Source organism: Delphinus delphis, chromosome 6, assembly GCF_949987515.2.
Source record: "Delphinus delphis chromosome 6, mDelDel1.2, whole genome shotgun sequence".
Lineage (NCBI taxonomy): Eukaryota > Metazoa > Chordata > Mammalia > Artiodactyla > Delphinidae > Delphinus > Delphinus delphis.
The window spans coordinates 392,499-414,555 of record NC_082688.1 but is presented as its reverse complement, the minus strand read 5'-3'; the positions used below and the strand labels follow the sequence as shown (position 1 = coordinate 414,555).

Genomic DNA, 22,057 nt, shown 5'->3' with positions numbered 1-22,057 from the left:
TTGTGCCCTGACTTCTTCAATGTGGGAGCTCTTAAAATTGTTTCTTTCCCTGAAATATAAATGAAGCACAGTTTACTAAAATTTCACAGGAAATTGGTGATTCTGTTGAAGTGCAAAATAGGCAGAACTAATGAGAAGCTTGACTGGCTGGACTCTGGGAGAATTTGGAAATGACACGAAATGAGAACTGTAAAAAACACCAGGCCGATCTTGCTCAAGGTGCCAAAATATTGTCAGGGGAGGGCCCTCTATTGGCATTTATGAAGTGTACTTATCCTGTGTTACCTTTGGATATTTCTAATAGCCTTTCATCACTATATTTTTTTTTCTAATCAACTTAAAAATGTTTTTACTTTAGAAAGGAGTTCTTACAACAATAAAAAATGAGAAAACATTCTTTTAGATGTGTCTGTTGCGTCTAGGAAAGAATCAGATGACCTTGTACATTCACCTGGACTGTACCCACTCCGTGTGTGTTAGAAACGGCTAGTGGACTTCCCTGGTGGCGCAGTGGTTAAGAATCCGCCTGCCAATGCAGGGGACACGGGTTCGAGCCCTGGTCCAGGAAGATCCCACATGCCGCGGAGCAACTAAGCCCACGAGCCACAACTACTGAGCCCATGTGCCACAATTACTGAAGCCCGTGTGCCTAGAGCCCATGGTCCGCAACAAGAGAAGCCATTGCAATGAGAAGCCATTGCAATGAGAAGCTGCCGAAGATTAGCCCCCACTCGCCACAACTAGAGAAGCCCGCACGCAGCAGTGAAGACCCAGTGCAGCCATAAGTAAATAAATACATTTATTAAAAAAAAAAAGAAAGAAAGAAATAGAAACAGCTAGTGATGCTCTCAGGCCCCATACGTGAGGCTGTGGGCACTTGGGGAGGAGCTGGCCTCAGAGGGAACAGATGTGTGTGGACAGGGCCAGGGTGGCTTTCAAAAGGGGTCGTGGGATGTGTAGACTCCAGAACAGTCTCAAGTTTGAGAGTTGGGTGGGCTTGGCGGGGTGGAGTAGGGCCAGGCTGCGGCTCTGCCCTCCTTCAGCCTGTCCGTGCCTTTGGAAATGGGGCCAGCAGAGGTTGAAGGGAGGTTGGAGGAAGAGGTCAGTGGCAGAGGTCTGGTGGTGGCTGTTCATGTGGGGAGATGGTGTGCGTGGGCTGGCTGCGGCTCGGGCCAGGCTCCAGGCTGGACTTGCCTTTGGACGTTTGGATTTGGGGGTGACTGTCAAGAAGGAGTTCGGCATGTGGCAGACGGTACAGATGTCTTCGTGATACACTTACTACGTGTATTGAACAGTAAAGCTAGCTGATGTCTGTTGGGCACTGATGTGTCACCAATGGCTTCAAGCATTCTGCACTGTCCTCAGGTGAGAAAGCAGCGAGGCAGCGGGAGGTTTATGTGACCTGACCACACGGGTGGAGAAAGGAGGAGCTGGGACGGGATCACGCGATGACATGGCAGGTGGCAGGGCTCAGGTTCGCTGGTGCCTGGCGCTGGCACCCGCGAAGGGGTGGGGCGTGTACTGTTCTCTTTCGATACAGGTATCTTCTGTATCTTAGATCTAGTTTTCCACTGGAATTTTCTGAAGAATTTGTTTCCATCACATACAAAAGTAGACAGCTTGGGCCTGTGCGCTGATTGGTCTCTCAAAGCGCATCATACGTGTCATGAAATTTCCACCTCTACACTCTGTGTATTGTTTTTTTAAATATAGACATTTTTGACATAACTACATATCATTTTGATTTCTAACAAAATCCACAGTCATTCAGTATCATCCAGCCTTTTTTTTTTTTTTTTTTTTGCGGTGCGCGGGCCTCTCACTGTTGTGGCCTCTCCCGTTGCGGAGCACAGGCTCCGGACGCACAGGCTCAGCGGCCATGGCTCACGGGCCCAGCTGCTCCGCGGCATGTGGGATCCTCCCGGACCAGGGCACGAACCCGTGTCCCCTGCATTAGCAGGCGGACTCTCAACCACTGCGCCACCGGGGAGGCCCCATCCAGCCATTTTAAGATTTCCCTCCAGTTATGTCAGAATGTCACTTTACAGTTGATTAGTTCAAATCAGGGCCCAGCATAGCCTGCACTTTGCATGGTTGTTCTGTTTAAGTTCCTCGGCTGTAGCTTTCTACCATCGGCTTGGTGAGGAAACTATGTCAGTGGTCTTGCAGAATGTCCCGCTTTCTGGAATTCTGTTAATGATTTTTTTAGGGCCAGTGTATTTGATGAGCCATGCTGCCCACTTTGCTTTTTATATTGATAACCTAAGTGTGATAGATGACGTGATACTGAGTGATTTCCCCTGTGATAGTTTTATGTTGCCGAAACTTTGGTTGAAACTGAGTCAGTAAGAACCTGGAGTTTGGAGTGGACTGACTGACCCTGGTTTTTAGGGTGGCGCTCAGTGTGCTGAGTCCTTGTGGTGCAAGTGGGACCTGAGTGAGGCACGCAGCTGACTGTGCCCTCTGCCAGCCAGGCGTTCTGACTTCTCACGGCGTCCAGGGTTTTCACCTTGATGTAGCCCAGGCTCGTGGAGTACAGGAGCTGGGAGTTGCCCAGCCTTAAGCCCTGGGGGAGGGTCCTGAATCTCCACCGCATCCTGTTGGGTTGTGTGCCTGTGGGCACCCATGCCCGCCACCTGGCCACGTGGCCCTGGGGCAATGTCATGTACAGTGGGAGCGGCAGTGTGGTGCTCCCCGTGGAAGGGTCCGAAAACCTGATTTTGTCAGCAAACCACATTGTGGCAACGGGACTATCCAGATTCATTAGAGACAGACGTGTGAACTAGGACGTCAGCGTGTTTGTGGTGTGACTGTCTGCTGCGAGGGAAGTTATACTGAGGGTGAGTGCTGTGTACCCCACTCCCTGGTTTGTGCCTTTGGGACAGATGCCTGCTCCAGCCCAGTGCTTGCCGGCCACCTCGGGAGCTTGTGGCTCGTTCTCATTTTCCTCCACAGTCAGGTCCAGTTAGCGGGGTTCAGTCCGTAGAAGCTTGGGGCGTGGGGTGCTGAGTGGCGAGGCCCGTGCTCTCTGGGGGGCGGGGGGGCTTCCACAGCACCTGGCGCATCTCTTGGTTTGCCAAGTCTTCCCCGTGGATCGGGGTCCTGTGGGGAGACCTCGGCTGTTGGGCCCAGGCTGGGCTTGCCCTGACCCCGGTGGGGGGCCTCCCGGTGGCTGGGAGAGCGGAAGGAGGAGCGCGCCACCTGAGTTGCCTGCTGCCAACGGACACAGTGCCCCGGAACTCAGTGCCCAAGACAGCAGCGATCCTTGTCCCTCTCGGGGGCCAGCGGTTCCGGTGGAGCTTAGAGGATGGCTCTTTTCTGGCCCAGGAGTCTGGGGTCTCAGCTGGAAGACTCAGCACTGGGAGTGGGTGCATCTGAAGGCTCTTCACTCACATGCATATTGGCACTCAGCTTCTCCTGTGGTCCGGGCTCCTGCGTGACCTGACTTTAGATATCAGGGGGGAAATCACTTCAGCTGCATCTCAGGGTCCAGGCCCAGTGAGTGGCCAGGGCACACAGAACCCACCTTTTGGGGGGAAGTGTGAGCACCATCCAGTAGCAGGGCGTGGAGGATGGGAGACATGTTGGTCTGGCCATCTTTGGAAAAATATAGTAGCTGAGAGAGTTCTAGGTCAAGGGAACAGCGAGGAGGTAGCGCCTTTGGTTTTCTTCTTTTCAGAGAGGCCAGTTAATGGTTAAGTAACAGATGGAAAGGGAGTCTGTTCTGATATTTCAAAATCCCTTAGACGTAATGTATGGGGCCACTTTGGAATTAATTGTGTTTTCCAAATTTAGGAACTAACTCTCCTTTTTCTGCCAAGGGGAAAAACAAAAAGACAAAAGAGGGACAAGGAAATCTGTGAGACATTGAAAGGATTCATTCTTTTTCTCCCCACCCCTTTTGATAATTAGCTAGTGAAATTGGTATGTGGAAAATAGTTTAAAATTAGGGGGTGGGCGGGTAGCGCTCTACATCTCAGAAGTTTCTTGGACTGCAGATGCGTCCCATCTTTGAGAACCTGTTTGTTGCTTACAGCCCGGCGTTGGCATCCCTGTGGTTCTCAGGGAGGGGATGCCACCGCTGGTCCAGGCCTTGGGCAGAGAGGGGCAGATGGCAGGTCGGGTTTGGCATCTCCTGTTATGGCTAGAACCAAAACCTCCCTCCTCATGGGAGAGAAGGTCCCTTTTGTGTGCCCCGTGCTGGGTGCTGTGCAGTGGTCTCCAGGGCGCAGGCCGAGGCAAGCCTGGTGGCCAGTGTGGAGAAGGGGCTTTCCTTTCAGTAGTCATCGGGTGAGCTGAGCGAGCCACGCCTGCCACGAAGATGATTGTCGAGAGGGTTTCTCCTCCTTTCTCTTAATATCGTACTGTTGTTGGGTCTCTTTATAGCTCAGGTAGATAAGGCCTGAAAGCTGACATCCCCTCTCCCAATCCAGCACACGCGCCGCACAGCCCTCTGGAGCCAGGACAGAAATGCTGGTGGCCAGTTGGGAGGGCAGCAGTTCCCTGGGGGCACTGACTGCATCCTTTCCCGCCTCCCCAGCGCATGGAGCTGTTTTACATGGTTCTAGTCGAGTTCATCTCAAATTCTTTCCGAAATGGCTTTTGCTGCTTTTAAACTTAAAATGTGCGTGTAGCACTTAAAGATGAACCTTCTCAACCTTTGTGTTTGAGACAGGAGTTCTGTGCAAATGCAGGAGTGATGTGACATGCGTGGATGCCAAGTGGCCTGGGCCTGCGGAGGCCGAGGAAACAGTCAGCTCTGGCTGGAGGCGGGGGCTCCAGTCCTGCAGCTTTCAGGCCTGAGGCCCGGCCGCAGAGCTGGCCCCACAGCGAGTGCAAGGTCTGCGAGCCGCTGTGTCAGCTTTTGTGTTTTTCTGGAGCTGGCTCTCCTGCCCCATCCTCGGGGTTGGCCTGGCCCTGGGGGTGGTCCAGGGTCCCCAGCACACCATTTTGAAGATGAAGTATTTAGAGGCAGTTTTAACTTTCTGGTACTTTTGTGACTATAACCTTATTGTTGAGGTTAGCACTTCTGTGCAGGGAGAGTGTGTGGGAAGGTGCTCACTTCTAAGGTAGCTCGTGGTTGGGTCTTCGAGCGGTCCCGCTGTGGGAGCCTGGAGAGGTCGGGACCCTGTGCTCCCTCCCCTCAGAGGCCTTACCCCTCCCCGCTGAGCGGGTGGGGGTCTTACTCTCAGCTCCCGGGCAGGGCAGCAGGCACAAAGGGAGGTAGAAACCGAGCTCCCTGGTGATGGTCGTTGTCATGGTTGTTGTTACTGGTTTGTGGACGTGACCACATCGTCTTTTTCTTTCTTTCTTTTTTTTTTATATATATATTTATTTATTTGGCTGCGCCGGGTCTAGTTGCGGCACAGGGGATCTTCGTTGCGGCATGCAGGATCTAGTTCCCTGACCGGGGATTGAACCTGGGCCCCCTGCACTGGGAGCATGGAGTCGTAACCACTGGACCACTAGGGAAGTCCCTGTCTTCAACATGCAAATTGAGAAAGTTATTGAAATCTATAATTTGTCTATAGGCTTGTCCTTTTAATACACATTATCCAAAATATATCTAGCCCTTACTTACCTTTGAATTTTAGGAATCTTCTAAGGGGTAATGTCAGAATTTCTATGATCATTCTCCCACCATCCGTTGTTTATTTAACAACAACAAAAAAGTCAGCAGTGTGGTAGAAATTGATGGGTGGGCACCTGGGAGGCAGAGCGGTGGGACCCTCTTGCGCAGGGAGTGAGAGTCTGGGTCTGCCCAAGGCTGTCACCTGGGTGGGAAGGCCCCCTCGCCTCTCGGGTGAGCAGGTGCAGGTGCCAATGAGGAGGCTCACGGGTCTGACAGTTAAGTACAAAGGATTCCTTGTAATTTTCCTGGAGAGTTCGTGGAGACTCCTCATAGAATCCTAACCTTAATGATCTGTGCTGTACCGTTGTCCATCGGTATCTGTCCGTTGTCCCTTCGTATCTGTTGGGGATTGTTTCCAGGACCCCCTGCAGATTCCAGAATCGTGGATGCTCAAGTCTCTTATGTGAAATAACAGTGCTATTGTTTGCATGTAATCTAAGCACATCTTCTGTATACTTTAAATCACCTTCTGATTATTACTTGTAATACCGGATACAGTGTAAATGCTGTGTAAACAGTTCTGAGTACGATGTAAATGTTGTGTAAACAGCTGCCGGCGCCTCGCAAACTGGCAAATTCAAGTTTTGTTCTTTCGCACTTTCTGGAGTTTTTTTCCGAATATACTTGATCTGCAATTGGTTGAGTCTGCGGGGGTGGAACCCTCGACACAGGGGGCCAACTGTGTGTGTAACAAAAACTGTCTTTTTAAAAAGCATGTAGAAGCAAATGTTGTAAACTGAGGCTAACTGCATCATGACAGATTGCACTTGGTGCTCATTCTTCTCATGTCCAGTGATGTCCAGTGGGGGCGGATGGAGGCCCTGGGCCTTGAGGAGGGAACGCAGGCTACCTTGACGTCACCTACAGATAGCGCTGTTGGAGCGGCAGGTGGTTCTTACGTGCTTGTTCTGTGGCTACACTTAGCGGGAGGGACACCAAATGAGTGGTGCTGCTGTGAGAACTGGTACAAGATATTTGTTTTACTCACTAAGAAAATCTGAGTTAGACTTAGTAGATGGGAGTCTTCGTCCTCGTGATAGAAACGCGGTCGCTATCTCCTGTCCTGTGACATCACTACAATGAACACAGCCACCCGCCAGTGTCACCTAAAGATGACTTTAGAATATGACTTCTCTGGTCTTTGCATCTGGGTATTTCCCCCCTCCCCCACTTTTTTGTTAAAAACAAACGACTGTACACTTTTTCTTGGGAGATACTCTTTGTAATATCATGCAGCCAGAATTGGTTGCCTGAGTGTACTTCAGCTGCTTCTCATCTTCCATGGAGTTGGGGGGTCTTTGCTGCACAGATGTGCTGTGTGGGATCTGAAACCGGTCTGTGTCGCTGGCACAGGTCCTGGCCGCTGCCCTGTGTGGAAGGGTGCCCTGTTGTCCCGCGCGTGGGGAGCAGGCAGGGTCCAGAGCAAGGCGAGGCAGGGTGGGTTCTTGGCGGGGCAGCTGCGGGGTGGCGGGACTCTGGTGTCTGAGCGGCCACAACCATACTGAGGGCTGTGTGATTGGAAGTTAACTTGAGGAGCGTTGACTGAAACAGGAAAAATACGCAATGTAGGAGCCATGAGCTGAGTTTTATTCTGGATCTTACCGAGGACTGTAGCCTGGGAGACAGCTTCTCAGTAGCTCTGAGGGGCTGCTCTGAAGAGGTGGGGGAGCGGCCAGGATCTGTGTGGTCTGGGCCAGGGGGTGTGTGCAGCCAAGCACACATCTCGGTAGAAGGTAACTGCTAGTCACGGGGAAGGGGTATTTCCATTAATGATTTTAGCCCTTTTTTTCTGTGTATGGAAAGAGGCAGGAATTTGGGTTCATTAAAATTCTTCTGAGATATCTACTCTCTAAGGGGCCTATTTTTCCAAAGCACAGAGAGCCTCTCAGGGTGCGCTCTCTGTCAGCACTGCAGTGGCTCAGACTTAACCCTTGTAGAACGGGTGGTGGGTGTGTTCTTTCCTTTTTTTTTTTTTGCTGTACACAGGCCTCTCACTGTTGTGACCTCTTCCGTCGTGGAGCACAGGCTCTGGACGCGCAGGCCCAGCGGCCATGGCTCATGGGCCCAGCTGCTCCGCAGCACGTGGGATCCTCCCGGACCGGGGCACGAACGCGTGTCCCCTGCATCAGCAGGCGGACTCCCAGCCACTGCGCCACCAGGGAAGCCCGCGTTCTTTCTTTTATGTAAGGATACCTGAAGACCCTAGCAAGACTTTTTTTTTTTTTCACCACCTTGAGATGTTTTTATTGAAATGCATATGGTATGGGTAACAAGCGACCTCCCTGTGGTCCAGGTGGGACCTCTTCCCCCAGAGATGGGTCAGGCCAAACACCCCAGTGGGGCAGACAGTCTCCCAAGTGGTAAAAGGGAGCCAAGTTAGGGAAGGCCTCCCATGCCAAGGCATAAGAGATGGTGTGAGAGCAGGACTTCATAATTCCTTTGGTTTTTTTCCTCTGCATTTTATTTTCTTCTGTGTTCTATTCTCTTATGAAGAAATTGTTTGATTAATAATTCTTTTTCTTTTTAGGAGTATGATTTCACAGGGCAGAGAATATTGCCTTTTGAAATGTAAGCATTGCCATTTCAGAATTACAGAAACCTAGGGTCCTTCTGTCCTTTTCTGATCCTCACAGACTCAGTGTAGGGCTGCCAAGTTCAGCAAGTAAGAATACCAGATGCGGGACTTCCCTGGTGGCTCAGTGGTTAAGAATCCGCCTTCCAATGCAGGGGACACGGGTTCGATCCCTGGTTGGGGAACTAAGATCCTACATGCCGTGGGGCGGCTAAGTCCGCTGCTCCAGAGCCCATGCGCTGCAGCTAAGATCCGATGCAGCCAAATAAATAAATAAATATTTTTTTAAAAAAGAAAAGAAAACCAGAGCCTGATGCATATTAAAGTGGTGAAGAAAATTAAAAAAAAAAAAAAAAAGAATACAGGATGCCCAGTTACATTTAAAGTTCAGATAAACATGCTAAAACACGGCTTGTCATTTATCTGAACTTAAGATGTCGCTGGACATCCATGTCTTGGGCAGCTTGTTGCACCCACTGCCCTGTGTTGGCCTTACACATCCAGCACGGGGTCAGATTCTACCTCACCTCTTGGGATGTGTTTTTTCCCTTAGGGTTTGTGTATATCGAAATCTGCCAATTTGCATTTAAGGAAAAAGCTTCACAAACTGGAAAGTTTTCTTTCTTTTTTCTCCAGCCACATCAGCTCTTTAGGATGTGAAAACTGATGCTCCAAAGGGTAGAGTTTGTTCTTCTGGGAGGGGCGGTCAGACCCAGCTCGCAGTGAGCATGTGGCTGTCGCGCTCCCCAAAGGGCGTGCTGCCGCTGCCGCTCACTGGCCATTCTGGCCACCTCCTGGGCAGACTTTGTACCCCCGCCCCGGTGCCTTTCAGGTGGATCTAACTGGGATTTTAATCAGAGGCAGTGAAGAAGTCGAATGAGGGTCTGGATAGGCTGGTGGAGGGACTCTTACTGTGAGCAGTTCTGGCATCGTGGGGTCCCAGCTCCAGTTTTACTGTCAAAAACGGCAGGTCACCGAATGTGAGGATGCGAGGAGGGTTAGGACCAGCTGGCAGGGCTGAATGGAGGACAAGGCTGGAGGGGGACCGGCCTATTCTCCAGTGGACAGATGGACCTTAGCCACATGGTGCAGAGTCTGAGGGTTTTCTTCTGGTTTCTCTTCTGTTTAAGGAATGTGGACACTCGAGGCGGGAGCGCTTTGTTTTTGCATATTTAAGAAGAGTTGAGTCTGACTTCCTTGGCAGTCCAGTGGTTAAGAGTCCTTGGTTCTACTGCAGGGGGCTTGGGTTAGATCTCTGGTCCGGGAACTAAAACCCACATGCAATGTTGAGTTTAGGACTGTAAAGATTCCTGATTCTGTGAAGAGAGGGGTGTCCTTGGGTATAGCCCCACCCCTCAGGACCCCGCACCTCCCTTCAGTCTTTCCTCACTGCTTTCACCCTGTGAATGTCTTTTTATTTAGAAGTTTGTATGCAAAGGGCTCTTTGACTGAAAGAAGCCCCAGAATCTCTGCAAATCCCAGGCTCTGAGAGGATTCCCTTTTTCAGTCTGGGTTTGGGAGTGTGATATGAAGTCTGCTCCTGAAATGTTCTGGAGTTCGGGCAGATGTGCTGAGGATAAAGAGGACAAAAAGCCCTGGAAGGAGCTGTTTTTCTGGAATTGTCGTGTCTCGGTGGTGCAGTGGACGAGAGTTGTACGGCGTGTGTGCCTTGTGTACACCTGGTGAGCACACATGGTCCCCGCTGGTTCCCGCTGCAAGCTGTGGATTCTTAGTCGTGCCCACGTTTGTGGCATCTGAAAAACGGAAGGCCTGATGCTTACGGATGAGGTTGCCGGTCCGGATTCCCGGTGCTTTTGCGGGTGGGGTCTGACTCTGGGGTTGTCTGTCTTCCAAGGAGGAGGTGAAGGAGGTGCAGGTCCTTCCTTATTGGGACACATGGGTCTTGGGGTGGAGATGGGGCCCAGCCTTGCGGTTGAAGCCCTCGTGATTTAGGCGGTGGCCGTGGTACTTGAGCAGGGTGAGCAGGTTCGGCCCGTGCTGAAGGAGGGATGGAAAGTGGGGCAGGTCGTCTGGGGGGGGGCGCCCATTCCTTCACCTCCTGGCTTCCTGAGGGTGGGGTGTTGGGGTCTCAGGCCACGGGGGCCATGGATCTCTGGGCTATGGGCAGGGCCGCCAGGGTGAGCTGCCAGCACTGGGTCAGGGGCTGTGCCTTTAGAGAAGCCAGGTTGAGGAGGCCTCCGCCCTGACCAGTGACCTTGATCAGTGATGTGGCCTGGGGGAGAGTTTAGATGATTTTATTGGAAGTTCTTCCAGGAAAGAGACCAGGCTTTTGGGAAACGAGTTAGCCACTGGTGGACCTTCACCAGTGTTGATTCTGTTGTCTGTGTATGAGTGAGAGACTGGCCTTTGGGTTCTGTGCCTCTGCGGCCATGTTGACTTAATTAAGAACTTGAATTGCTGGCTGGTTGTTCATGCACATTAATGTGTTTCACTCCCATACAACTAGGTAGATGGTTGTAAATGGAAAGGTCTTGATTTGAAGTCGAATAATTACCTCAAAACTTTGTTTTAACCCATTGTTTTGTTTTGCTTCGATCAGGGAGAAAGAATAACGGAGAAAGAATAACCTGCTAGGCTAGACAGGGTTGAGGTAAGCAGTAACATTTCTTTATTGTGAGCTTTACGAATATGTGCTGCTCTTCCTTTTTTTTTTTTTTTTGTGATATGCGGGCGTCTCACTGTTGTGGCCTCTCCCGTTGAGGAGCACAGGCTCCGGATGCGCAGGCTCAGTGGCCATGGCTCATGGGCCTAGCCGCTGCACGGCATGTGGGATCCTCCCGGACCGGGGCACGAACCCGTGTCCCCTGCATCGGCAGGCGGACTCTCAACCACTGCGCCACCAGGGGAGCCCTATTTTTCTTTTTTTTTCTCTTCCTTTTTATGCAAGAGAAATTGGCCACTGGTGGGGCCTGTGTCTTAAATAAGGCACAGCAAATGTTAGAGCAGAGCCCTAGGGCAGGTTTTGTCAGGTAGAGGCTTGTACAGAAGTTTCAGACCGAGAGAGTATTCCTTTTCTTTGATATTTGTTTTTCATATTCATCTGATAAGCTAATGTGTCCTTCGTTTGGAGACTTCATAGCATCCCAGACTCCAGCACACTGTCCCTTGCCCTACAGGTGTCAGCCGCTTGGGTGTGCCCCTCCTTGCCCACCCCTGCCTGTCCTCTGCCCTCCCTCCTTCCCCATGCCACCCCCTCCCCCTGGTCCTCTTCCACCCTGTGCCACCGGCAACAGTCACTCAGAGAAACGAGCGAGGAGGTGCTTGGGTTTTAAGTAGGAGACAGAAGTGAGGCAGAGATGGCGGTGCTGTTTCCAGGTCTCAAGCTCACCCAGGGCCTGGTGTGTTGTGAGCACGTCAGCGGGTTCCTGAATGCACTCGGGTAGACACAGAGCAAAATAGCGGCCCAGTCTGGCATTATTTGAGTGTTACATAATATTCTTTTTTTTTTTTTTTTTTTTTTTTTTGCGGTACGCGGGCCTCTCACTGCCGTGACCTCTCCCGTTGCGGAGCACAGGCTCCGGACGCGCAGGCCCAGCGACCATGGCTCATGGGCCCAGCCGCTCTGTGGCACGCGGGATCCCCCCAGACCGGGGCACGAACCCGCGTCCCCTGCATTGGCAGGCGGACCCTCAACCACTGTGCCACCAGGGAAACCCCATAATATTCTTAAAACAGACTTTTTTTGGGGAAAGGTCATGAACCATAATTTTGTGGGTGAACGTGTGGCTGGCTGGTGCTGTGACAGGAGGCAGCTGGTTTGCCACTGTGTTCATAGGGTCCTGGGGGCTGTGCCCACCCCGGCTTGTCTCTAGACACCTGCTGTGTTCATGGGGTCCCGGGGGCTGTGCCCGCCCAGCTTGTTTCCAGACACCCGTTGTCACCAGTCAGGGCCCGGGGCCCAGAGGTGTTGTTGGCGGGCCCGGTGTCCTTGCTGTGGGGCAGTGGCCCCAGAGTGAGGATGAATTCAGTCACTAAGCGTGTCGTTTGGTGCCACCCTCCTGATTCCTGCTAAGGTGCCGACAGCATTGCCCTTGCACCATCTGTGCAGATGTCAGTACTGCGAAACGGGTGAGTGGGATCCTGCTGGTGTTATGAAAACAGTCTTGATCTCTGGAAGGGTCTTGGGGACCCCAGAGAACTCCTGTTTGAGGGGGTTGAAGGGTGTAGGAGGTTGGCAGTTGGGATGCAGCTGTGATGGGCTGGGAGAGGCAGTGAGGCCCGGCCACGTGGGGCTGAGGGTAAAGATGAGGTACAGCCTTGCCTGGCCCTGGATGGACAGTGGGAAATCAGAGGCCTGGGATCAGACATCCTGGCCCCACGGCCCAACCCGGTGGGGACAGGTCATGGCATCATTACTGAGATGTGGCCAGGACAGGTCCTGGGAGGTGACGCCTCAAGTCAGGTGCTGCCAGTGAGGTCAGGGGGCAGGCGGATGAGTTAAGATGCGTGAAGCAGGCCTGGGCAGGAGGGCATTTTCTCCGGTCTAGACCCTGAGGATCAGTACCTACATGCAGGAGTAAGTGGAATCTGACTTGGTGCTGGTCCCGGGTGTCAAGAGGCCAACTCTGTGGGGAACCCCCCAGGAGCCTGTCCGGGCACCCCTCCAGGGTCGCCACAGCTCTTCACTGTTTCAGAGTCTGGAAACCCAGATTTCTTGTAAACTCTGCTACTTTTTAAATGTTGATAGTTCATTGAAGGTGGAAACAGCTGTGCTGTCTGACTCCCGAGCCTGCTACTCCTTTGGGGGTTTCCCCCACCCCGCCACTAGTTGTCTTTATGTCTCTGTTCTCCTGCTCTCTCCGGACCTGAGTCCCACAGCCAGTGCTGGAACCCTTGCGTTTGCCCGTGGTCCTGGGCCCCCGGTGACACGGGGTGCAGGCGCAGCAGTTTGTGGAGCCCCCAGTGCACGCGTGTTCTGTGTCCTCACGCATCCTGGGCTGCGGGTCTGCTGGCTCCGCGTCAGGCACCAGGTCTGTCGTCCTCACAGCAGCTCCTGGAACAAGCGGTCCCTGCCTTGCAGCTGCAGAAGCCAGGTGACCTCGGCAAAGTGCAGGGGGACAGAGGAGCCGGATAGGGCCTGGGTCCTCAGGTCCCAAGCCTGTGCTTCTGCGCCTCTGCCGTGGACCAGTTCCCCTCTGGGAAGTCCTTGCTGCTGCCTCTCTGTTCCCTGCAAGACGCGCTGTCGTCATTTCAGTTCTACCCTGTCTGCCCTGTGGCCACACAGCGTGCTTCCAGTCTGAAGACTTTCCTAACTTTTCCTTTTTAAAACACTTTAATTTGAAATAATTTCAAACATACAGAAAAGTTGCAAGATTAGTACAGTGGCTCCCATCTACCCTTCACCCAGACTCCACTTGTTGTGTCCTTCACACGTGCACGTGTGTGCACACACACCACACACATGCATCTTGTCTCCTCTGTCCCGCACAAAGGTAAGTCCAGGCTCTCATTTACTACAAACAAGGGCATTTCTCTGAATAACCATCAAGATACCCGATGTTGACACAACCGTCTGGTCTGCAGTGCATACAGGTGTCACGGTAATCACGCGTGAACACGGTGCCCGGTCGCTGTGCATGCAGTCGTCACGGTAGTCCCTTCACAGCGCTTTCCCGCTCTGGACGGGGAGTTGAGGGGACTCCAGCTCCTCGGTCTTCCTTTTCCAAGGGCACATCACGTTGCTTTCTGGAAACCCTGGTGGCAGGAAGGGTTAGGGTTAGGGTGCATCCCATCAGGAGACCTGCCGCTTTGTCCGTGACCGTCCCATGGGTGAGGCTACAGGTTTCTCCACGGAAGGTCACTGCTCTTCCCTTTACTTGAGGGAATTCCCTCTTACTTGAGGACAATGTTGCGGCGAGATACTTTGAGATTCTGTAAGATCCCGTTTCTTACGAAACTTCCTCCACGAGTTGTAATGGTGGCTTCAGCTCCCAGCCCTCTCTCTGCCTTCAGTTGTTGGCATCTAGGATAAGCAGCTTTCCCTGTTGGATTTGTTTGTTATCCATTCATTTATTTAATGCTGGTGTTTATTCACTGGTTTACAATTCCTGTTCCTGTCATTATTCATTTTGATGCTCCAAGTGTCGTAAACTCCGGAGTGGGCATCCCTTGGGTCTGTCCTGGTTCTTGGACGCCCCCTGCCAGTTTGAGTGCTTCGTTTTCAGGCACAACCCGAGGTTCTAAGCTCCTCTTGTGCCCCTGCCTTGCCTGGAGTTGGTCCTCTCTGCCAGGAGCCTCAGTCTCTCCGTGGAGGTGGCACGTGGGAGTCGAGATTCTGTGCTGCTGCTGCCCAGGGGCCCTCGCACTGCTCAGAGCTTCTGCTGTGCGCACTGCCGTTGGCTCGCGTCTTCTCTGGAGGTTTTCCTCCTCCTGTTGTGGCCCCGTATCCCAAGCTCACTCTGGGGTTAGTTGAGGCTCTTCTTGCAAAGCAGAGACTGAGGTCACCCATCCACCTTTTACTGTCGGGATTGTCACAGCCCCTGCCTGTGGGAGAGCTGGCAGGGGTTTCAAGTGTCTGCCAGCAGTTCTGTTTGGGTCTGGTTTTGTTAGTGGTTTGGGCTACGTGTTCCACCTGTAATCCTTTCCTGGTTGATGTCGATTTTGTAGGTTGCTGGCCCTTTGGAAAAGGCAACGAAAACCATGTTCCCTCTATTTTTTTTTTTTTTTTTTTGCGGTACGCGGGCCTCTCACTGCTGTGGCCTCTCCCGTTGCGGAGCACAGGCTCCGGACACACAGGCTCAGCGTCCATGGCTCATGGGCCCAGCTGCTCCGCGGCATGTGGGATCTTCCCGGACCGGGGCACGAACCCGTGTCCCCTGCATCGGCAGGCGGACTCTCAACCACTGCGCCACCAGGGAAGCCTCCATGTTCCCTCTTGCTAGGTACATATAGGTTCAACTCACAGAGCATCTGGGTTCAGGAGATTTCTGTCTTTCTTGCCCTGGTCGTGGGCCGAGCTCACCCGCAGCCTCAGTCTCTGGGCCTTTGGGCTTCCAGATGTGGCACTGGCAGTGCCCACAAGGAGCAGGGTGGCCGCAACACGTGTGGACTGTGCGTCTGGGCTGTCCCAGAGCGCCCCTCAGGCTTGCGCCACACCCAGTCCCCTAGGAAGACCCTGTTTTTCTCTGCCACATGCTTTCTCAGCTTCTTCCTCCCGCCCGGCACTGCCGACAGGTTGGGGACAGGACAGGTTCCCCCCTTTGGACCCTGAGTGCTCATGCTGGCAGGGCAGACAGGCTGGTGGTGTGCCTGGTGGTGGTGGGACCAGCAGGGCCACAAGGCGAGGTCCAGGTGAGGCTGTCTGAGGAGGTGGAGCTTGGCCTGCTGAGGGGTGGCGGGGTCCAAGGGCCAGAGGCTGGCATCAGGGTGTGGGAGGGGGTGCCGAGGGGAGCAGAGGCTGGGCTTTGCCATCCACGATGAAGGCTTGTTTCTCCTTGACGAGGAGGGATGTGTCAGGTCTGACTCCGTAAGAAAGTACTCCCCTTCTTCTGGGAGGAAGGCTGTGAGGCCTCAAGAGTTTCCCTTAGTGCCTGGCACCAAATTCCAGCTTCCTAACTGCAGAAGGGGCAGCAGGGAGTTGGCCAGTGCCAACAGACCAGGACTGTTTAATCCAGGCCTGTAGATGGTATGAGCACAAGGCCACTGGGAGGGGCTGGAGAAGAGCCCCCAGCTGGCTACCCCTCACCGCTGCAGCCTTGCAACCCCTGTTTTATAACGTCACAGCACCCCACACTCTAGGTGAAGTTAATGTGTTTGTTTCTTATCCCCCGACTGGAACAGGGCTCTGAGGACTTTTCTGAAAAGGACCACACATGGCTTTGACCACAGAGGTTTCTGTCACATCTTGTCGTTATTGTTCATAGGTCTCTGGTGATGTAAAAACCACTGTCAGCTGGCCCTGTGGCCTGGACCCTGCTGTCCACTGAGGCCTCCCCTTGGGCTGGCAGGTGCCTGGCACACAACAGATGCTCAGGAACGGTGGCTGGCCTTCATCCATGTGGCCACGTACACGACGGAGCTCCTCAGCTCCTAGAACAAGGGACCCTGTGTGACCAGCTAGGAGTGGATGTCCACCCAGGCGCCATTGGCTGTGGTCTGGTGGCCAGGACCGGGTAGTGCCAGTGAGACCCTACCCCTGTGTGTGTGCATGCACACATGCCTCAAAAAACAAGTCCTCTTAGGTCCCCTGAGGAGTTCTCAGGGGCCCCAGGGATCCTCAGCTTACACTTTGAAAACCACTGGGTTTCAAACCACTGGTCAGGCCAGACGTGGAGCCCTGGAAAGGTAGGAGAGTGGAGCCTGCAAGCGGCCGGAGGGAGCTTGCCGTGCTTGTGCCCCTTCTTGGCCCGCAGGCCTGGGGTGGTGGAGTCAGCGGGTGGGGACTTCTGGAGGTGCCAAGGAAGGAGGGCGCCGTGGGGGTGGGGGTCCGGGTGGGGGTGGGCACTGCTCCAGGGAGCCGCCTGACCCCAGTGAAATTAGCAGTGGGAGCCAGGCTCAGGAGGAGTGTTGCGAGCATATGTTGTGGTGTCTCTTGAAGAAAACATTCCAGAACGTTACGCAAGCGTTATGGGAGCTATGCCCCTAGACTCTGGATGTCGCTAAGAGAGATGCCTAGAGGGTCTGCGTCAGCTGCTCCCCCTGTGGACCGGACACCTGCAGAGACCCCGCTTAAGGGTGTGTTGTGTGTTTCTGTTCGTTCTCTAACCAGACTCTCACATTCCTGAAGGCAAGAAGTTTGTCTTAAAACCATTGCAAGAGGCATCGTGTAATTCACGTCTCTGTATGGTAGACTCAAATATTTAGTGATTCAGGTTTTCATTGAATTTTCTTGATTTATCCATTTCTCTAACTTTTCTGTAGGTTGTTGGACATTTGAAATACTTAGATGAATTGTTGTCAGCAGCAGAATGCGCTTTGAAATAAATTGTAGCATTCCTATGATAGAGAAAACATTTGCAATTTTAGTTACGTAAGCCATGCATTCTTATTATTAAAAGACTGTCCCCCCAATACAGTTGAAGTAGAGGTTTCCCGGGGCTGTGGTTGACTGCTGGTCCTCCTCCCGAAGAGACGGTGTCAAGAGCATTTTCCACTGGCTCGAGGTTCCCTGTCCGTCCTGTCCTTGGTGGTTTAGTTTTGGTTTGGATGCGATGCCCACGGACAGGAGTCCTGCTGGCGGAGCCCGGCTGACATTTATTTCTCTTTAGCAGGCGGTTCCGGCGAAGGGGGAGACCAAGCAGGACTGCGGCCTGGGAGCCGAGCTGCCGAGTGAAGGTAAGGGCGCCCGGGGCCCCTTGCCTGGCCACCCCTCCTCAGCCAGGCCTGCCGTACGGCCTCCTCCTGTGGGGTCCCGGGGCTCATGGTCCTCTAGGAGGGTGGAGGCCCTGTGCGTCCTGGTCCTCAGGGCGCCGTGAGGCCAGCAGGGGGGCGGCCGCACCAGGTCTTGGGGCATGGAAGCTGCTGCGGAGGTGCCAGGAGGTAGAGGGAGGCTGGCGAGGGGCTGGTACATAGGGGAGCTTTTGGAGGGACAGGCCCGGAGTCAGGCTGGGAGGTGCTGGCTCTGGGACAGACCGTGACAGGTAAACCCCACTGTCCCACCCAAGCTGCCTGGGGGTGCCAGCCAGACCCCTTTGGAGAGCAGCGTCCTGGCTGGTACCATGAGGCCGGCGCCTGGGAGCCTCAGATGCTGGTGTCCGCCTGGCCGTGTCGGCACAGGCCCTCCTGTGCGAACAGCAGGGCCATGCGGACGAGAAGCGTGTCTCAGTGTCGTCCTGCTGGCTGGTGGTGTGGCGCTGTCCCCACTGACGTGGGAGGAAACGCGCCCGCACCGCGCTCCTGTCCCTTGTGACAGAGATTGCCGCCTGGTCCCGGCTGCACACCCGCGCCACCGCCCCAGCCTGGTCCCTGGACGATGTCCACCCACCTCTCAGCTGGGTGGGGAAGAGGCTGGCTCGGGGCCAAGGTCAGGCGAGCTTACCCGGGCTGTCAGACGCCCATCCGGCCCTGCATCCTCTGAAGACACACAGACAGTGGCCCGTGGGTGGCAGAGGCCAGTCTGGAGAGGTTGCCGTGTGTGTAGCAGTGGGAGGCGAGGGCCCTGCCTTTCCAGGCACTGCAGGGAGACGGAGGCCTGTTTCCCAGTGTTCCGTGTAGACCTGTGAGCTCGGTGTGGGCGGCCCTGAGCCTCCCAGGACGAGGCCTCGAGTGGCCTGGTGGCAGGGACCACCTTGTGCCCTAGGCCGGCAGCCGCTTTTTGTCTTTCCCGAGCTGTGGTGCGGCCCCCACGATGGGAACTGCTGCGGGCCTGCCCCTCCCTGGTGGGCCCACATGCTGCTCTGACACCTTTTCACATCCACGGGGTCCTCTGCTTTTGTGACCACTCCGTGCACACCCGAGGGTGACAGTGGGTGAAGGCAGAGTATGGGCCCCCAGCTTGGGGCTGATGGCAGGGCAGCCTTGCTTGAGAGAAGGGACCCAGCAGCCCAGGCCACAGGGCAGGACCGTCTTACCTGTGAGTGTGTCGCTTAACATGTGACCAAAATGCTTCAGGTTCTAGTAGAGCTGTTGGGACTCAGGGAGCTGAGTGGGGTGGGGGTTGGGCAACTGCCTGCCTGGCTTCCCAGGGCTGTTTCCAGCCTCACCCCCTCTCTCCCTGGGGCATCTTCTCCAGACAGCCCAGCTTGGACGGAAGGCCATGGCCCTGCCCTGCTTTCTGCCCTCGCCCTGCACCTCAGGGTGCCTCATCCGGCCCACCGGCCCCTCTCTGCTGCACCCCGGCTGGCCCTGGGGCGCTTCCCTCCCGGAGCTGCCCTGCACACTGTCCTGCCTGTCCCTTTGCTCACAGTGGTGGGACCTCTGAAGACCTGCCTCAGCGTTTTCCTTCTGGCGCTGTCTTCCTCCCTGTTCCTTGAAATGTTCCCTTCCTTGGGCTCCCACTCTGTCTGCCCTCCTGGGCCCTTTTCTAAAAGAAGTTGTGGATGAGTGATGCCAGGTGCCAGTCTCCTCTGCACACGGCCCCTGCGCCCAGGCCTGGGCCCTCCTTTCGAGGAACCTCCAGACTGATTCCTGCAGCAGCTGCACCACGTCCATGCCCCCCAGCAGCGAGGGCGGCTCCCGACAACACTCGTCGGCACCTTCTTTTTGGTTCCATCTGTCCTAGTGGGTGCAAAGTGGTATCTCGTCGTGGTTTTGATGTGTGTTTCCTTGCTGGCTGGCGATGCTGAGCATTTTTTTCATGTGCTTATTATCCATTTGTGTATCTTCTTTGGAGAAATGTCAATTCAGATCCTTTGCCCGTTTTTAAAATTGGTTATTGATTTTTATTAATGCATTGTCAGAGGTTTTTAAAAATATATTTTAGGTACAAGTTCCTTATCAGATGTGTGATTTGCAAATACTCTTTTCCAATCTATGGCTTGTCTTTTCACCTTCTTGATGGTATCCTTTGAAGCACAAAATAAAGTCCAACTTACCTGTTTTTCTTTGGTTGCTTGTGGTTTTGTTATAGCATCTAAGAAACCATTGCTTCATAGAAGATCGTAAAGATTTATGCCTGTGTTTTCTTTTTATAGTTACAGATCTTGGAAACGTTTTCAGTTAATTTTTGTATATGGTGTGAGGTAAGGGTCCAACTTTATTCTTTTGCAAGTTGAGATGCATTTGTCCTAGGAGCTTGCCTTTCTGAGCACCTGTCAGCGTCTGGCCCCTGGGTGGCTGTGCTCGACGCCCCGTGACTGTCCGCATCCCCGTCCTCCTTTGTGTTGGGAGAGGCCCATTTCCCCTTCCTTTGCTGTGCTTTTCCACGATTTACTTTGCTGTTTGTGAAAATTTGTTTTCCCTGCACATTTCAGAATAAGGTTATGGAGTTCCTCAATACACTGATTGGAATTTTGATTAGGGTATCATTGAACTTAGAGAGTCAGTTTGAGGCGACATGCATCTTTGTATTTTTGCCGTCACGTTCAAGGTCGTGAGATACTTCCATTAAAATTTTTTTTCTCTGCAGAGACTTTGCATGATCTTGGTTAAAGTTTTATATCCTTTATAGTTTTTCCTGCTTTTTTATGAATACTGTCTTTTTTTTCCTTATGTTTTCTCAAAAGTTAAGGCCAGCGTAGAAAAATGCCTTTGGTTTTTGTACTTGATTTCAGATTTGGCAGCCTTGCTGCACTCGTGTTTGACTTGCTGACGGACCAGGTGTGCAGGAGAGCCTAACCCTTGTCGCCAGGCCTTGCTCCTCGTTTCTCTCTCCCGTGGGGTCATCTGGGACCCCACTCTTGTGTGAACCTTTGTGGTGTTAATGGATGTCCTGATGTTGTTTCTGATCCTACATGGAATTCATGCAACATTTCTGAATAAGTGTATCTTTGCTGTAGGTTGGCATGCGGCCTTCTCCAAGTTGAGTAGGTTTTCACCTATTCAGTTTTGCCAAGGGTTTTAAAAAAAATTAATAGCTGTTTATTCATTCAGACAGTACTTACTGCACTTGTGTTTCTGTGCTCAGGGTACAGTAGTGAACGTGGACCTCTCCTTGCAGGGGCCAGTACAGTCGTGATGGAGTCGTGGCAGGTGATGTGCTGTAAACAGGGGTACAGGGGTGATGGGTGGTGGGGTCTTGGACGTGACCACAGCCCCTCTGCACCCAGCGCTGTAACTGTGAGCTTTCTGCTGGGGTCTGTAGTGAGGCTCCGCATGTGGCGATCTGCTGGTGGGAAGTGTGTTTCTTGTTTATCAAGTTGAGGAGACGCGCTTCAGAGACCAGGGGTTTGTAACGAGGCTTCTGGCTGACAGACTGAAAACTCACCCTGTTTTCTTTAGGTCTGTTTTTGGGAAGCTGCTCTCGAGGCCTTGTTTCCTGTCTCTGAATCCTACCCAGTTTTGTTTTCCAGTGGTGAATTTGTTCCTGGAGGATATGTAGATCCTGCATAATGTGTTGGAAGTCTTTTAAGAATTCACTGGAGGAGTGGGGTGTTTGTTTCAAGGACCACACCCCACCCACACCTCACTAGGGGCGGGGCGCAGACCGCCCTTCTGGGGATGGGGTCATTCCCCCCTTAACTGACTCACTGTCGAGACAGTGTCTGTGACATACTTTATATTTAATCCGTCTGAACTCAAATGTTTGTCTATGAAATAAAGTGGTTTTTCTTCAGACAGTTTTGTGTAAGCAGGGCAGTGGGGGCTCTCGTGTTGGGGTCGCAGGCGGGGCAGCCACTGACTCTTCTCCTCCTTCCGTAGGGTCACCTATGGCTGCTGATGAAGGCTCGGCAGAGCAGCAGGGAGGGGAGGCCCATGTGGCTGCAGACGGGGAAACCAACGGGTCCTGCGACAAGAGCGATGCCAACGGCCACCCGGCCGCTGTGAAGCACACTCAGGAAAGCACGAGAGTCAGCCCGCAGGAAGGAGCCGGTCCGGTGGCCCGGATAGCAGAAAATGGGATTTTGGACAGAGACACTGAGGTGGGGAAGCAGAACCACATCCGAGCCGACGGCTTCACTCAGACTCCCGTCGTCGGGAGCAACGGCTACTTCCTCGGCAAGGCCCCCCTGTCTGAGCCACCGCTGCGGGTGGCTGGCGCCCTGGCCTCCTCCCTGCCCGGTCACGCCGCGAAGACCCTCCCTGGCGGGGCTGGCAAAGGGAGGACTCCTGGCGCTTTTCCCCAGCCGCCGGCCGCCATGCCAGCCAAGCCCGGGGAAGGCAGCAAGGACACAGAGGACAAGAAGGCCCCGGCCCCGGGCGCTGACGTCAAGGTCCACAGGGCTCGGAAGACCATGCCGAAGTCCATCCCGGGCCTGGTAACGCGTCCCTGTTGGGGTGGGGCCGCTCTCCTGTCT

General features: G+C 53.6%; 1 protein-coding gene across 5 annotated transcripts in view; it reads left to right on the top strand.

Annotated features, from left to right (window-relative positions):
• EHMT1 (euchromatic histone lysine methyltransferase 1) overlaps nucleotides 1-22,057 on the top strand; it is a 148,019-nt gene that overhangs the window by 53,080 nt on the left and 72,882 nt on the right. For 3 of the 5 annotated variants that reach the window (XM_060013668.2, XM_060013666.1, XM_060013669.1), the window contains exons 2-3: nucleotides 17,432-17,498; nucleotides 21,462-22,018. In XM_060013668.2, the coding sequence (XP_059869651.1) occupies nucleotides 17,432-17,498; nucleotides 21,462-22,018 (624 nt within the window). Of the gene's footprint in view, nucleotides 1-10,806; nucleotides 10,816-17,431; nucleotides 17,499-21,461; nucleotides 22,019-22,057 lie in introns of those variants that run through there. The other 2 variants (XM_060013671.1, XM_060013667.1) reach the window with 2 other exon arrangements.